This window comes from Hippocampus bargibanti, linkage group LG08 (genome assembly GCF_051943395.1).
Source record: "Hippocampus bargibanti isolate YZ-2025 linkage group LG08, ASM5194339v1, whole genome shotgun sequence".
Lineage (NCBI taxonomy): Eukaryota > Metazoa > Chordata > Actinopteri > Syngnathiformes > Syngnathidae > Hippocampus > Hippocampus bargibanti.
In genome coordinates, this window is record NC_142741.1 from 2,500,088 (window position 1) to 2,517,500 (window position 17,413).

The following is a 17,413-nucleotide window of genomic DNA, read 5'->3' on the forward strand; positions in this document are numbered from 1 at the left end:
GGATAGAAAACAGTGAAATTTGGACTCATTTCAACTTTGATAGTTCAAAGGCATTGTGTAGACTGCAAGGTTAAAATATCCCATGAATCAGGCTCCGCAAATAACTGGCACAAGCCATCTGTACACTTGATGCAAAAAGCTATCAACCCAGCTAAACAGAACACAATTGATGAGGAACTAGGTAAAATTATGGCAGAGAAAGCACCTGCACGGGATCATTCCTCAAGATGGTGAAAGAAGTTCCTCATCAAGTATTTAATGCTGATGAAACGGCCACTCCATTCCATCAAGCCATCAACGACCATCACAAAGGTAAATAAAATGACTTTATTATACAGTACAGTTTGTTTCTTGAATTATAATACCTTCGCACATTTATTAGACATAACATAAGGTATATTTTGTGTAGTTTTAAGGCTTAGGAAAGTCGAAAATGATGTTTTATGGGGACCTGGGAACGGATTATTCTCATTTTAATGGTTTCCTATGGGAAATTATTTTTTGGGATACACACTTTTCGCCTTACACACCGTATCTGGGAACCAATTAAGTTCGTAAGCCATATATTAAGCATACACTCATAGCAAATGGCGCATTCATGGATGACGGGTTTTGTATGATTTTTTTTTTTTAGACTGTGTAGCATTATCTTTCTTTTCCCGGCATTGCGAATCAATTATTTGTGATGCGTAAGATAAGAGAATCACAAGAAAAAGGGAATGAAAGTGTAAGTGAAATCGACTTCTTGATATTGATTTCATGTACGAGAAGTCACGCTTCTGTGTAACAGCATTTGGAGACACTGTACATACTTTTTATTGCGTTGTCGTCAGCACAAACGTCAAATTGTCGGCGTCATCAAGCCTGGGATGGAGCATTAATTGAAAATTTGTGTTCATGTTCAACTAAAACGGTGAAATCAAATCCTGTTAGCATAAAGCTACTTTAACACATATGGGACAATAACACGTACAAACAGAAATGAGTGTTAAAATGTGTATTTTTAAACACCCAAATGTTCAAGCAAAACTTTGAAATCAAATCCTGCTAGCATAAGCTAAGCTACCTCGATGAGCTAACAGAAATTAGCATAGATCATCACGGTAGCTATAAACATTCTCAAAAATGCGACTTCAACACATACACACGAATGTTCGTAAGTAGGGGAACGTCTGTACATCTCAACACCCAAATGTTCAACCAAAACCTTGAAATCAAATCCTGCTAGCATAACGCTAACATATTACGTGACTCACCCTCAATGAGCTAAGAGAAATTAGCATAGATATCCTGGTAGCTATAAACATTCTCAAAACTGCGACTTCAACACAAATGGGGCAGCAACACGTCTAAACAGAACTTTTCATGTTTAAATTTGTACTGACGCTCCCCAACTTACAAACGAGATATGTTCCGAACGGGCGCTCGTAAGTTGAATTTGTTCGTAAGTTGCTACAGTGCTATATTTTGTATGGAATGTATGTTTAAGACTTATATAAGTATGTCTAAGGTTTATTTAAGTATGTTTAAGGCTTGTATAAGTAACCTGTATTGGTTTGTACTGAAAAGTAATCATTTCATAAAATATATGCTCAATAAAGATGTGTACATGTACAACTGGAGAGAATACGACATATGTTACTACAAAAAAACGTTTTGTATATACCGTTTTTCGTAACGTTCGTAAGTAGGGGAACGTCTGTACATCTAAACACCGAAATGCTCAACCAAAACATTGAAATCAAATCCTGCTAGCATAACGCCAACATGTCATGTGAACCACCCTCGATGAGCTAACAGAAATTAGCATAGCTATCACAGTAGCAATAAACATTTACACAAATGCAACACAAATGGGGCATTTATAAGCACCTTTAAACTCGCAAGGTCACTTGACGGTCACAGGATACGTTTTTCTGTGGGTGAGCAGGGGCAGCCACACGCGCCAGCGTTCACTCAACCCGGAATAAATGAAATACAGTAAAGTCTCGTTATATCGATATTCAAGGGAGTCCGAAAAATATCGATATAACCGGGACTATCGATATATCCAACCCTGTTTGCATGTAATTTTCTCCGTGCGTGCATAGAAATAGTATCGATATAACCGGGACTATCGATATATCCGTTATCGATATAACGAGACTTTACTGTAGATAGAAAGTTAGCTAGCTAGCTAATAGATTACTAATTATTTATGAACAGATCAGAAAAATTGATATTTAAACACCCAAATGTTCAAGCGATACTTTGAAATCAAAGCTAGCATCATGCTAACACTCTTAAACCACCCTAGATGAACTTATAGACTCTTTCAACTGCAATATTTTCACTGTCCTCTTCTTAAAAAATATTCCTTTGGATCTTCTTCCACCCACATTTGACACCGTCGCCTTTTTGATGAAGCAGACACTAGCGTTAGCCATAATTGCGGTCTGTAACCATCTTAAAACTGTAGACTGTAATTACCTCATGGCTCTATTTCACTTCACATTGGTTGTCAGTGCCAATGAATATCTTCATCATGGGGTAATGTTAGGGACAATGAAGTAAGATTTCCGGGAGACTTATTAGTAACAAAGAGTATCTTAACAGCGACGCCATGTCACCTTTAAATGTTTCCCGCATCCATGTGAACACCTTTTTGTGTCATCTCAGACAGATTTTTCCAGTGAATCAGACGAAACAGCGAGTTATTAGAGTTGCCAAAACGCATACAAACATGCTCGCCGTGTTTTTGACATTTAATTTATTTTGATGTCACTTTGGTTGCCACCCCCAAAAAATTGTTATTTGGAATCTTTCATTCCTATAGAAGAAAAATACAGTGATACCTTGGCTTACAAACTTAATTGGTTCCGAGACCGAGTGTGTAAGGCGAAAAGTGTGTATCCCAAAAATGCATTTCCCATAGAAAACCATTAAAATGAGAATAATCCGTTCCCAGGTACATAATTTTCTACTTTCTAATTTTATAAGCCTTAAAACTACACAAAAAAAAAAGCGTATAATAAATGTGCTATAGTATTATAATTAAAGAAATAAACTGTACTGGCTAATAAAGTCATTTTATTTACCTTTGTGATGGTCATTGATGGCTTGATGGAATGGAGTGGACGGTTCCATCAGCATTAAATACTTGATGAGGAACGTAACCTTCTTCTTTCACCATCTTGCGGAATGATCCTTCGTACGATAATTTTACCTAGTTCCTCATCAATTGTGTTCTGTTTAGCTGGTTTGATAGCTTTTTGCAGCAAGTGTACAGATGGCTAGTGCGGGTTGTTTGTGGAGCCTGATTGATGGGAATTTTAACCTTGCAGTCTACACTCTGTCTTTGAACTATCAAAGTCGAAACTCTCTCACTGTCGCCTGCCTGTCTGTAATGTTTAAACCACCTACTCTCACTGTTGCGTTCTTGACCAATCACGTGGCTTTAACCGAAGACTGGGGGCGGGGAATAGAGGACAAAAACAGTCGGCTGCCATTTTGTTGTCAGAAGAACAGGCACATCACTCATTGTGGCAGCTCCGTGTGTAACCCGAAAAATAGTTTGTACGCCAAGGTAAAATTTTCATACATTTAACGCTCGTAAACCGAAAAGTTCGTAAATCGTTCGTATCACTGTATATTCGTCTTACCATTTCCTTTTATACGAGATGCGTTGGGCAATTCCCTTTCAAGAAGGATCTTTTCATCTTTAATTTTCTGGTGGGAGGAAGAAAAAAAGTGTTATTGATTCAAAGAGGCAAAGCGGTGTTTTGAAACAGAGACTAAAAGATAATGGACAACAGATTAACCCCATTGACATCCGCAGAGCCAAAGTCTCGTATTTACGCACTCCGAATCCCCACGCGCAGCAAAATAGATTGACATTTTTTTCTTGTCTGTATTGATTACGGGAGAGAACATCGGCGCTGTCTCGCAAATCATACTAAATCTGTTGATAAAAGACAGATAAAGGGCAAATTGAACGCCTAACCCTAATTTCAAACACGACTTTGACACCTTAAAATAAAGCCCTAATCCTACATTTTAGCCCCACATTGAAACCTTAACTCTACTTTTGAACTGTACAATGAAACCTGAACACCAGTTTGAAACCATACTCTGAAACCCTAACTCTGATTTGAAACCTTATTTTATTCCTAATTTGAAAACCTAACCCTAATCCGACTAAACACAACTACAGTAAAGTCTCGTTATATCGATATTGGATATATCGATAGTCCCGGTTATATCGATACTAATTCTATGCACGCACGGAGAAAATTACATGCAAACAGGGTCGGATATATCAATAGTCCCGGTTATATCGATATTTTTTCGGGCTCCCTTGAATATCGATATAACGAGACTTTACTGTATTTGAAATCGTAGCTCTGCTTTGACACCTTATTTTATTCCCAATTTGAAAACCTAACCCTAATCATACTTAAAACTCACCTATTTTAAACCCTAACTATGCTTTGAACCCTTATTTTACTCCCAATTTGAAAACCTAACCCTAATCCTACTTAACACTCCCCATTTTGAAACCCTGACTCCACTTTGAAACTTTATTTTATTCCTATTTGAAAACCTAACCCTAATCCTACTTAACACTCACCTATTTGAAACCCTAACTCTTCTTTGAAACCTTATTTTATTCCCAATTTGAAACCCTGATCCTAATCCTATTTAACACTCCCCATTTTGAAATCCTAACTCCGCTTTGAAACTTTATTTTATTCCTATTTGAAAACCTAACCCTAATCCTACTTAACACTCCCAATTGTGAAACCCTAACTCTGCTTTGAAGCCTTATTTTACTCCCAATTTGAAAACCTAACCCTGATCCTACTTAACACTCCCAATTTTTGAAACCCTGACTCCGCTTTGAAACTTTATTTTATTCCTATTTGAAAACCTAACCCTAATCCTATTTAACACTCACCTATTTGAAACCGTAACTCTGTTTTGTAACCCTATTTTATTTTTAATTTGAAAACATAACCCTAATCCTATTTAACACTCCCAATTTTGAAACGCTAACTCTGCTTTGTAACCTTATTTCATTCCTAATTTGAAAACCTAACCCTAGTCCTACTTAACACTCCCAATTTTGAAACCCTAACTCTGTTTTGTAACCTTATTTCATTCCTAATTTGAAAACCTAACCCTAGTCCTACTTAACACTCCCCATTTTGAAACCCTAACTCTGCTTCGAAACCTTACTTTATACATAATTTGAAACCCTAATCCTACTTAACACTCTCCAATTTGAAACCCTAACTCTGCTTTGAAACCTTATTTCATTCCTAATTTGAAAACCTAACCCTAATCCTACTTAACACTCTCCAATTTGAAACCCTAACTCTGCTTTGAAACCTTATTTTATACCTAATTGGAAAACCCTAACCCTACTTTGAAACCCGACTCTAAAACTTTAACCCTAGATTGAAACCTTAATTTGAAACCCCAAATCTACCTCAAATCCCTACTTTGAAACCCAAATTTAATTTTAACCTTTACTCCATTTTGACATGGTACGTTCACACCCCCAATGAATGGTGTATCATTATTACTAATCTGCTGTCGGCCGTGCTAGCGGACGTTACCTTGAAAGCGCCGCTAGCAAAGGAACTTGATCCGTTAACAAAAGAGTGACGATAGGCTGTCGAATCGCTCGATCTGAGAAAAAACATGTTACATCCCATCGCGTTTTTGTAAGCACTTTTTACTAAATTTCAGAGCGAGATAATAAAACGAAGCCTCGAGCTAAAGGAAGTTGAGTTGACTACTGGGACTAGCAAAAAAAAAAAAAAAGGAAGTGTCTTGTTCCGTCGCTTTCCGTGGATGGAAAATGTATAATTCATGGCAAAGCTTTGGGGGCGAGCGAGGTAATATTTATTAGATTTTTTTTTAATAATAATTACACCTAGATAGCTCTAGAGCTAATAGCTAGCCAGCTAGATAGTTAGTTAGCTAATATCACTGAATGTCACTATTAAACACACAGATAGAAAGCTAGCTAGCAGATAGCTAATAGATATCCAATAGATAGCTAGCTAGATAGCTATATAGCTAATAGATAGTTAGCCAGATAGTTAGCTAATACACTGAATGCTACTATTAAATACTCAGATAGCTAATAGATAGCCAACAGATAGCTAGCCACTTAGATAGCTATATAGCTGATAGCTAGTTAGCTAATACACTGAATGTAACTAAATAAAAAAATAGCAATATGGCAAAGCTTTGGGAGCCAGCGGGGTACTATTTATTAGATTTTTTTTAAATAATCACAATAATAATACATGTCATTTTTAAGAGCCATTCAAAACTCTCAAGGTCACTCTACAGTCACAGGACCAGTTTTTCTCAGGGTGAGCAGCGGCAGCCACACGCGCCAGCGTTCACTCAACCCGGAAGTAACTAAATTAGATCGAAAGCGAGCTAGCTAGCTAATAGATAGCTAATTAGTTAGCTATCCAGCTAGATAGCTAGCCAGCCAGCTAGCTAATAGATGGCTAGCTAGATAGATATATAGCTATTCAGCAAATAGTCAGCCAAATAGCTAGCTTGATAGCTAAATAACTATTAAGCTAATAGATAGTCAGCTAAATAGCTCATAGATTGCCAGCCAGATAGCTAGCCAGCCAGCAAGATAGCTAACAGATAGCAAGTAGATTGCAAATACCACTACTAATAATACATTTAAACACAACAACACACTAAAAAAATGTCATCAGTGTGAAAAATGTCTTTGCAGATCTCATGGCTTTTTGCCGTCAAGGCAAAAGAAACGTAACCGCGGCCGTCCGTCATCCCCGAGGGTGTCACGGCCACCAGAGAGGGGAAAACACACGCCGCCGCCGCCGCCGCCTGCGCAAAGTCCACAAGGGTCGCAACAGCTTTCGCCGGCCGTCTGGACCGACCACGTGCGGCCAATTTTCTAAAGTAAGCATAATGACTCAAAAGATGCTTTTTATCCCAAATAACGGATGACGATAACAGGGCTTGTTCGGCCATTTTGAGTCTTCTCACGGTTGCTAATGGTTATAATAATAATCCGTTTCATTTCCAAGCGGCTTTCAAAACTCTCAAGGTCACTTTATAGTCACAAGATGAGTTTTTCTGTGGGTGAGCAGCGGCAGCCACACGCGCCAGCTTTTACTCAACCCGGAAGTAACTCAAATATATAGAAAGCTGGCTAATAGATAGCTAATAGCTAGCTATAACTATTAGATAGCCAGCTGACCAGCTAGATAGCAAATAGATAGATAGCCAGCTAGATAATAATAATAATACATTTCATTTATAAGCGCCTTTCAAAACTCTCAAGGTCACTTCACAGACACAGGATACGTTTTTTTCTGTGTGTGAGCAGTGGCAGCCACCCGCGCCAGCGTTCACTCAACCCGGAAAACCTCAGATAGAAAGCTAGCCAGCCAGCCAATAGCTTAGCAATATCTAGCTTTCCATCTATTTGAGCTATTCAGCTCGATAATATTTGAGCTATCCAGCTAGCTAATAGCTAGATAGCTAATAGCTTCTAGCTAGATAGCCAGCCAGATACCTCATAGACAGCAAATAGCTAGCTAGGTAGCCAGCACCCCCCCATGTTTGAAATGCAAAACGATAAGATGTTAGCATGAGCTAAAATGTGTTAGTAATTACTAAATAAGATTTTAAGTTCAGTAAATGTCATCTATAGCTAGCTAGATAGCTACCTCGCTATTAGCTATCTATTAGCTAGTTAGCTTTCTATCTATTTCAGTTACTTCTGGGGTGAGTGAACGCTGGCGCGTGTGGCTGCCGCTGCTCACCCACAGAAAGACTTATCCTGCGACTGTAAAGTGACCTTGAGAGTTTTGAAAGGTGCTTATAAATGACATGTATTATTATTATTATTATTATTATTATTAATGGTGGCAAAAAAAAATGGAGGCCGTTTGTCAAGTTTTACGATCACGCGGAGAGGTCACGTCGGAGTGAGAAGGGGGGGGAAATAAAGACACACATTCATCAACACGTGACATCCTTTTCTCCGGAGCTGCCGGCTGAACAGTTTGGCATAGCGCTTAAAAAAAAAAGTTATTATACCCCCCGACGCACGTAACGCACACAAAAAATCTTTTGATTCATGGCTGTGAGACCATTGCTTTGACAACCCCCCCCCCAAAAAAAAAAAAAACAATGTTTTTCCAATAACAACGTGGCCACATTCAATTGAGCCTTGCTGCAAAAACAAGCGGGAGAGAAAAGCTTTTCAATGACGTGACTTTGATTCCGAACAAAACGCCACCATTTTCCCTTTTTTGGGGGTTATATACAGTGATACCTCGGTTTACGAACCCCTTGCTTTACGAACTTTTCGGTTTACGAACGTTACATTTATGAAAATGTTACCTTGGCGTACAAACTATTTTTCGGGATACAACACAGAGCTGCCACAATGAGTGATGTGCGCGTTCTCCTAACAAGAAAATGGCAGCCGGCTTGTTTTGGTCCTCTATTCCCGCCCCCAGTCGTCGGTTAAAGCCATGTGATTGGTCAAGAACGCAGCAGTGAGGGGAGGTGGTTTGAACATTAAAGAGACAGGCAGACGACAGAGAGTGAGTGACAAATGGATAGAAAACCGTGAACTCGTTTGACCTTGCAGTCTACACTGTGCAAGGTTAAAATTCGCATCAATCAGGCTCCACTAATAACCCGCACAAGCCATCTGTACACTTGATGCAAAAAGCTATTAACCCAGCTAAATAGAACACAATTGATGAGGAACTAGGTAAAATTATGGCAGAGAAAGCACCTACAAGGGATCATTCCTCAAGATGGTGAAAGAAGAAGGCTACGTTCCTCATCAAGTGTTTAATGCTGATGAAAGCGGCCACTCCATTCCATCAAGCCATCAAGGACCATCACAAAGGTAAATAACACCACTTTATTATATAGTACAGTTTATTTTTTTCATTATAATACCATAGGACATTTATTATACGTAAAATAAGGTATATTCTGTGTAGTTTTAAGGCTTAGAAAATTAGAAAATTGTGTTTTATGGGGACCTGGGAACGGATTATTCCAATTTTAATGGTTTCCTATGGGAAATTATTTTTTTGGGATGCAAACTTTTTGCCTTACACACTCTGGGAACCAACTACTCACTGTAGTTGCGAGTGGTTCAATATGACTTCATATATAAGGCGCACCTGCGTATAAGGCGCAGGGTCATATTTTGAAGAAAATCAAGGCTTTTGGGTGAGCCTGATACACCAGAAAATATCACTACCATTACTCCTACCATTACTACTATCACTATCATTATTAATATTGGGGAATCCATGTACCAGAAGCTTAGCTTTCACCATCGTAACCGTAAACATTGCAATGGGTGAGCTTTGAAAAAGTGGTTTCTAAAACCACTAAAAAAAGTGTTTTTTACACTCTGCCACCCCAACATTGGATTTCAACCCCCATCCCTCCCTCGCGTCTCTGAAATGAATAAATCCAGTCCAGTGCGAAAAGTAAGATTTCAACATAAAATGCAAAGCTGCTAACTTCCAAATAGCCTTTTTTTTTTTTTTTTTAAATTAACACCTATTTATGCGTGCGCCATACACAACACGTCCGTTCCCCTTTTCCCTCCCATGCTCATTTTATTAACCTCCCAATAACGAGATCCCCGCTTGGTCTTTACACTCTGTCTGACCTCTCCGGTACTTGCAAATGTTCACCCGCACGTCTAATTGTTAAAACGCTAAGCTTGGCGCGTCGCCGTTATAAATTACGCTATCGTTATGTAAATCCTGTGGGGAATAACGAGTCATTTTGTTGAAGTGTAAGCTGAAAGTCGACGCGCGGCTCAGTGTTGACGATGCGATAAAACAGATCAAGAACAGCACTGGTACAAAAAAAAAAGATCAATAAATGTTTTGACTAAAACAGTTTTCGAACAGGTTTCTGGAACGGATTAGGGTTGAAAACTTAGCTTCGACTGTATGTTATTTATTCTTGCTGTGCTGACCCGTAGCCCGAGGGTTGACATACATCCACATATACAACATATCAAATATTAACGCCATGTTTGTTTTCCCTCCTTTCTCTCTTTTTCAGGGCTAATTAGGCATCATTTATTCATTTTTTCCCCCCAGCTGATTTGCATAAAAAAGGAAAACTCGTCTTCGCCAAAGAATCCATCAGTGACAAGTCACGTCCCGAGTGCACGCGGACAGATGGCCTTGTAAAATCCAGCTGGTGGGAATAAAGACGCTCCCCAATTTACGAACGAGATACGTTCCGAGCAGTCGTTCGTAAGTTGGATTCGTTCATAAGTTGAATTCGTCTGTAAGTGGAATTCGTTCGTAAATTAATTTCGTTCGCAAGTTAATTTTGTTCGCAAGTTAAATTCGTTCGCGAGTTAAATTCGTTCACGACTTGAATCCGTTCGCGAGTTGAATTTGTGCGCAAGTTGAATTTGTGCGTGAGTTGAATTTGTGAGTTGAATTTGTTCACGAGTTGAATTCATTCGTAAGTTGAATTCGTTCGTAGGTTGAATTTGTGTGCAAGTTGCATTTGTTCGTAAGTTGAATCTGTGCGCAAGTTGAATTTATTTGTGAGTTGAATTCGTTTGTAAGTTGAATTCGTTTGTAAATTGAATTTGTTCGTAAGGTGAATTTCTTCGTAAGTTGCTTCCGTGCTATATTTATAAGGCTTATATAAGTAGGTCTAAAGTTCATACAAGTATGTTTAAGGCTTGTATAAGTAACCTGTATTGGTTTGTACTAAAAAATAAACATTTCATCAAATATATGCTCGATAAAGATATGTACATGTACAACTGGAGAGAATACTACATATGTTACTACAAAAATATTCATATGTACCGTTGTTCGTAACTTGAATGCTTGTAAGTAGGGGAACGTCTGTACAATTTAACACCCAAATGTTCAAGCAAAACTTTGAAATCAAATCCTGCTAGCATAATAAAGGCATATCCATCATGTGAACCACCCTCGATGAGCTAACAAAAATTAGCATAAATATCACGGTAGCAATAAACATTCACACAAATGCTACTTCAACAAACGGGGAATCAACATGTACAAACAAAATAAATAATGTCGAAATGTATATATTGTTCAAGCGAAACGTTGAAATCAAAGCTAGCATCATGCTAACACCCTTAAACCACCTTAGATGAGCTTAGAGACTTTTTGCAATATTTTCACTGTCCTGTACAAAAATATTCATTCATACGTACCGTTGTTGGTAACTTGAATGTTCGTAAGTAGAGGAGCGTCTGTCCACTTCGATGCGTCGCCATGCCTTCCAAGGTGTCTTGCCTTTACATCCTGACGGTGGTCTGCTGGGCGAGCGCCTTGTGGTACTTGAGCTTATCCCGCCCGACGTCCACCGACGTGGGCCACCTTTCGCTCGCCATCCGCAAGACGCCGAAAACAGCCAAAAACGCCACCTTGGCCAACATCCGCACCCGCCCGCTCAACGCGCACGCTTACCGATTCGTCATCAACGAACCCCAAAAATGCCAGGATGACACCGCCCCCTTCCTGGTTATCCTCATTAGCACCACCCACAAAGAATTCGACGCCCGGCAAGCCATCCGCGAGACGTGGGGGGACGAGAGCGCCTTTAGCGACCTCCGCGTCCTCACCGTCTTCCTGCTGGGACGCAATCCGGACGAGGTGCTCAACCAGATGGTGGAGCAGGAGAGTCAGATCTTCCACGATATCGTAGTGGAGGATTTCATTGACTCGTACCACAACCTGACCCTGAAGACCATGATGGGGATGCGTTGGGTGGCCACCTTCTGCCCCAAAGCGCAATACGTCATGAAGACGGACAGCGACGTCTTCGTCAACATGGACAATTTGCTTTATAAGCTCCTCAAACCTAGCGGAAAGCCCCGAAAACGTTACTTCACGGGTTACGTGATCCACGGGGGGCCAATACGAGACATGCGCAGTAAATGGTACATGTCGCGGGATTTGTACCCGGAAAGCAAATACCCGCCGTTTTGCTCGGGGACGGGCTACGTCTTCTCATCGGATGTGGCCGAGTTGATCTTCAAGACGTCTCAACACACCCGTTTGTTGCACCTGGAGGACGTTTACGTGGGTTTGTGTTTGCGTAAGTTGGGGATTCACCCTTTTCAGAACACGGGTTTTAATCATTGGAAGATGGCCTACAGCCTGTGTAGGTACAGGAGGGTCATTACGGTCCATCAGATCTCACCTGAGGAGATGCATCGCGTTTGGAATGATATGTCCAGTAAGAAGCATCTGAGATGTTGAAGAAGCGGGGGGGCGGGGTCGGGCGCTTCTTGACCTTTTGACCTTCCTCGATGTACTGAACGACAAAAGTGACAAAAAAATCATCTTGATCGGCAACAAGGTTTGCGCATTTGACCGTAGTTTGCTTTTCTAACCATTTCCGGATTGCATTGTGGTCAATGAGTCTTCAAATTTAAAAGGACAACCGACACCTGCGGGCAAATTGCGTCCATAATTTGTAAAAATCGCTTCAAATCACTTCTACTGAGCGTATTTTACAAAGATTCCACGTCATATAGCTATATTTGACGTTTTAAGACTCGCGCTGAATAGTCAGGAAGTCTTGTTTTTGAGTTGATGACGATCCCCGAAGTGACGTCACGGAGGCAACGCCCCTGACTGAGAAAGCGACACACAATGCATTTTGGGTATTTTTTTTTTCATCTGAAAACTTCGTGTTGATCCGTGTTGATGGTGAAATTAGAAGGAAAACTACATAAATAACGCAGTGGTGAATCGACTACAAGACTACTATTTGATACTAGTTGACACAAATAAACCCATTTCCAACAGAGCTTGTGCGCCATTATGTGCATTTTCTGGGACGCTACATTGCAGTCCAAACCCCTCAAAATAACACGGAAGGACTCCTTTAATCGATGGCAAACATTCATGCTTTCCTCTTCAGAACTATTTGAATCATATTCATAACTGGATGAGGAACAAGAAAGCATCTTTTTCCGAATCTGAAGCCATTGTTTTGATTCTAGAGCAAGGCAAGACGTCCTGGCGTGACGTCACGAACAAGGGGGGCGGGACCTTCTGAAACTCGCCATTTCCGGGGTCATTTTGAAGTAGTTTTGGGAGACTAACTAATTTTTATTGGTCAAAGTCAGGTTTATTGTCAAATATGCTAAGATGCATGACATGCAGCACAGATGAAATGACCCAGCGTGCAAGGCACTTATGACTTTAAAACATAATAAACACGAAAATGCCAATTTGGTGTTTTGCATTTGACTAAAAATATCAGCCTGCGTGTTTTGGGGATTTTAAAATGCTATAAAACGTTCTTCTGATGTCAGTTAGGAAAGAAAAAAATGGTGTCGGTTGTCCTTTAACTCTTTCAGCCCGGTGTCAAATTGTAAACATTGTGAAGTCTTGTTGTCAATCACGTTAGCGATACTTTGGGAAGCAAAGAGTGTCGATTTTGTTGTTTTGTTTGTTTAACTCATTCACTGCCATTCACAAATTTATTCGGGAATTGAAAATAGAAATTTGTTCGGGTTTTGGTTTTTCATGCTTGGGTGCCGATCAAGCGCTGTCCATGGCCTCTTGCAATGTTTTATTTTCCACAAGGGGGTAGCATTTCTAATGTTTCCATGTTAGCGCTTTGTTCCAGCTTCAGCTGTTGTTAAAGCGCTATATTAATCAATATGTATGTATTGTATTCTATTTTGTAGAGCCGCCCCCATTTCAAACTCAGATAACTTCAGACCCATATAATTTCAGAATGAACTCTTTTTTGCTGATGAAAGCAGAGAAAGGCGCTGGTCAGACCTCTGGCAATGCTTTTTCCCTCCCACGAGGGGGCAGCATTTACCTTTTGTACAGCCCCAATTTCAAACTCAGATAACTTCAAATCGATGTAATTTAGGAATTAACTATTTTTTTTTTTTTTTTTTTTGATGAAAGAAGAGAGTCTAAGGTTTGTTACGCTGAATTGAACGTTTACGTAGTTCTAAAACTCAATATTCGGTGGGTCCTGGAATTGAAATGACAATGACAAAAACCCTGGCACTGGAGTGGACACATTTTTTTTTGCACATGGTCGGGCAGTGAATGAGTTAATTAATTATGAAATTAATGATTTTTTTTGTAAGTAACATGTCAGATACTGTACCTGTAAAGCAGGAACGGCTGTTTTAAAAACTGAAAAGTGGAAGGGTGTCTAGAAATGTGAAAAGTGAGTTTGACGTTGGACTATTGGTATAAGGTTGGATTTCAAACTTGCCTGTAAATGTCACTTTCCATAAACTCAACCTTGCGTAAAAAGTATCAAAATGTTGACTTTTCTTCGCGACGGAAAGACCTTTTTTTCACCAAAAGCCTTCTTCCTATTTTTTTTTTTCCTTTCGGCTATCGACTTAAAATGGATCGATAAAAAGGTTTCTTTAACCGTCATCTGTACTTCTTTCAAGGTGTCGGACGTTTCGCTCCTCATCCGAGAAGCTTCGTCAGCAAACTAAAATTTGTTGAGGCTAATCGGTTTAGCCTCAGGGAATAGTCCTATGCTCCCATGAACCTGAGAGCAGTGACCTTTCAAAGCAGAAGTCTGGCATTGCCAACTCTGGACAGTAGTTTGCTACCAGCACAAATTTTAATCCGCTGACGAAGCTTCTCGGATGAGGAGCGAAGTACAGATGACGGCTGAAGAAACCTTTTCATCGATGGACCACCTCTGTACGACAAAGAGCTTACACAGACGACTTAAGATGGAGGAGTTAGTTTTTCAGACGACCAGTTGTGAGTCCAATTTCTGCAAGGTTTGCCTTTCTAGTGGAAGTTTTTGTTTTGGGGGGCGGGGGTAGAAAATTGACCACAATAACATCCAGGTTATCTTCCGTTTAGCGATAATGACAACAACAAAGCAAATTATTGGATTTTGAATGCGTCAGCAGTAGCACAAAGGTGAAAGGGAGGTTGGGGTGGGTGGGGCTAATGGGGTGCCTCATGTTGAAGTGATACCTCGGTTTACGAACCCCTTGGCTTACGAACTTTTCGGTTTACGAACGTTAAATTTATGACAATTTTACCTTGGCGTACAAACTATTTTTCGGGATACACACGGAGCGCCACAATGAGTGATGTGTCGTTCGCGCACGAGCCGACTGTTTTTGTCCTCTATTCCCCGCCCCCAGTCTTCGGTTAAAGCCATGTGATTGGTCAAGAACGCAGCAGTGAGGCGGGTGGTGGGGGGAGGGGTTGAACATTAAAGAGACAGGCAGACGACAGAGTGAGAAAATGGTGAAAACAGTGACATTTGGACTCGTTTCAACTTTGATAGTTCAAAGGCAGAGTGTAGACTGCAAGGTTAAAATATCCCATCAATCAGGCTCCACAAATAACCCATCTGTACACTTGATGCAAAAAGCTATCATAAACTTGGAAAAGTGGAATTGAAAATCAATAATCATAATAAACTCCCCCCCCCAAAAAAATTAATAAATGTAATGGAGTCAATCACATGTTTAAATAGCAATTTATTAGTTACAGGGTCATGAACGGTTGAAATATGTTGACATGGCTACACATACTGTACATAAAAACCAAATGATGGAACAATATTTGGGTATTCATTTTTTTTTTCCTTTTAAAGGACAACCGACACCTCCGGACAAGTTGCGTCCATAATTTGTAAAATCGCTTCAAATCACTTCTACTGAGCGTATTTTACAAAGATTCCACGGCATATAGCGATATTTTACGTTTTAAGACTCGCACTGAATATTCAGGAAGTCTTGTTTTTGAGTTGGTGACGATGCCTACCGTGACGTCACAGAAGGCAACGCCCCTGACCGAGAAAGCGACACGCAATGCATTTTGGGTACTTTGTTTGGTCTGTTGATGGCAAAATTAGAAGGAAAAAATAAATAATATAGTGCCACTTAGCAGTTTTTTTTTTTTGCCAACGATACTAGTGCAGCGTGTTCTACCGGAAACAAATTCCTTGTGTGTTCTACATACTTGGCAATAAAGATGATTCTGATTCTGATTCTGAAATAATGCGTTGGTGAATCATTGCGTGTTGCACCGAGACTACTATTTGATACTAGTTGACATAAATTCCCAGCAGGCAAATCAGCTTCAAAATGATCCGGAAGGACTTCTTTAATCGATTGCAAACATGTATGCTTTCCTCTTCGGAACTATTTCAATCATATTCATAACTGGATGAGTAAGAAGAAAGCATCTTCTCCAACTCCGAAGCCATTATTTTGATTCTAGAGCAAGGCAAGACGTCCTTGCGTGACGTCACGAACAAGGGGGCGGCACCTTCTGAAACTGGCCACTTCCGGTTTCAAATTGAAGTAGTTTTTAGACACTTTAAGTAATTTTTATAGTTTTTTTTTGGGGGGCATTTGACTAAAAATATCAGCCTGCGTTTTTTGGGTATTTTAGATGCTATTAAATGTTTTTCTGATGTCAGTTAGGAAACCAAAAAAAAAAAATGGTGTCGGTTGTCCTTTATGTTTTGTCGTGCAGCAGGTCGGCGCACTGAAATGAAAAGTGAGTCTGTGACAGTCGATAAACTCCCGAGCTGATCACATCTCATCAACACAGCTGAAGTTGTGTTTGTGGTGTTATACAAAGATCCCAACTTAACGGACGGCGGCGGCGACGTCTGCTTTGTCGGGCGCAGACGCAACCATGGCCTAAAAGTGCATTCATGTGAAGATGCTTTGTTTGCTAAGGTGGAATTATGCGGGTGTGAAATGGACGATACCGCCGTCATAGGCACATGAAAATGAACAAGGCACCTTGAGCGTTTTTTTTTGGGGGGGGGAGCATTAACACTGTTGTGACGGGAGCAGAAAATTGAACTCAGTAGTTTCTGGGTGGGTTTTTTTTTCCCTCAATCAACCCCCCCCCCCCACCCCCACTTGGACGACCAGGAATGATTTTCGAGGCCACATTGAAAATTAATTTTGGGATATAAAGACGGGTAATAGCGCTGTAAGTTAGCATCGGAGTTCCAATATTGGGATAAACATGGTGTTATTTTATAGCTATCTGTTGGCTATGTATTAGCTATCTACTAGCTGGCTAGCTAGCTTTCGATCTGTGTGTTTATGTGTGCAATATTGCGCTGCAACAGGTTGTGCAGCCTCTAATTATTATGATTATTTTATTTAGTTACATTCAGTGTATTAGCTATCTATCTAGCTAGCTAGCTAGCTATCTGTCGGCTACCTATTAGTTGTCTGTGTATTTAATAGGGGCATTCAGTGTATTAGATATCTATTAGCTATATAACTATATAAGTGGCTAGCTATCTAGCTATCTCTTGGATATCTATTAGCTATCTATCTAGCAGCTAGATAGCTATCTATCTGTAGGCTATCTAATAGCTA

General features: G+C 40.0%; 2 protein-coding genes across 3 annotated transcripts in view; one reads left to right on the forward strand and one right to left on the reverse strand.

The window, feature by feature from the left end:
- The first annotated feature begins 11,309 nt into the window (after nt 1-11,309).
- b3galt1b (beta-1,3-galactosyltransferase 1b) lies at nt 11,310-12,354 on the forward strand. Its single transcript, XM_089002274.1, has one exon. The coding sequence runs from the start codon at nt 11,310-11,312 to the stop codon at nt 12,297-12,299; it is 990 nt and encodes a 329-aa protein (XP_088858400.1). The 3' UTR covers nt 12,300-12,354.
- The window catches only part of stk39 (serine threonine kinase 39), a 30,073-nt gene continuing 24,900 nt past the window's right edge, over nt 12,241-17,413 (reverse strand). The window contains exon 19 of one of the 2 annotated variants that reach the window (XM_089002273.1): nt 12,241-12,354. The gene's annotated coding sequence lies outside the window, so the exon portion shown is untranslated. Of the gene's footprint in view, nt 12,355-15,524 lie in introns of those variants that run through there. The other variant, XM_089002272.1, reaches the window with a different exon arrangement.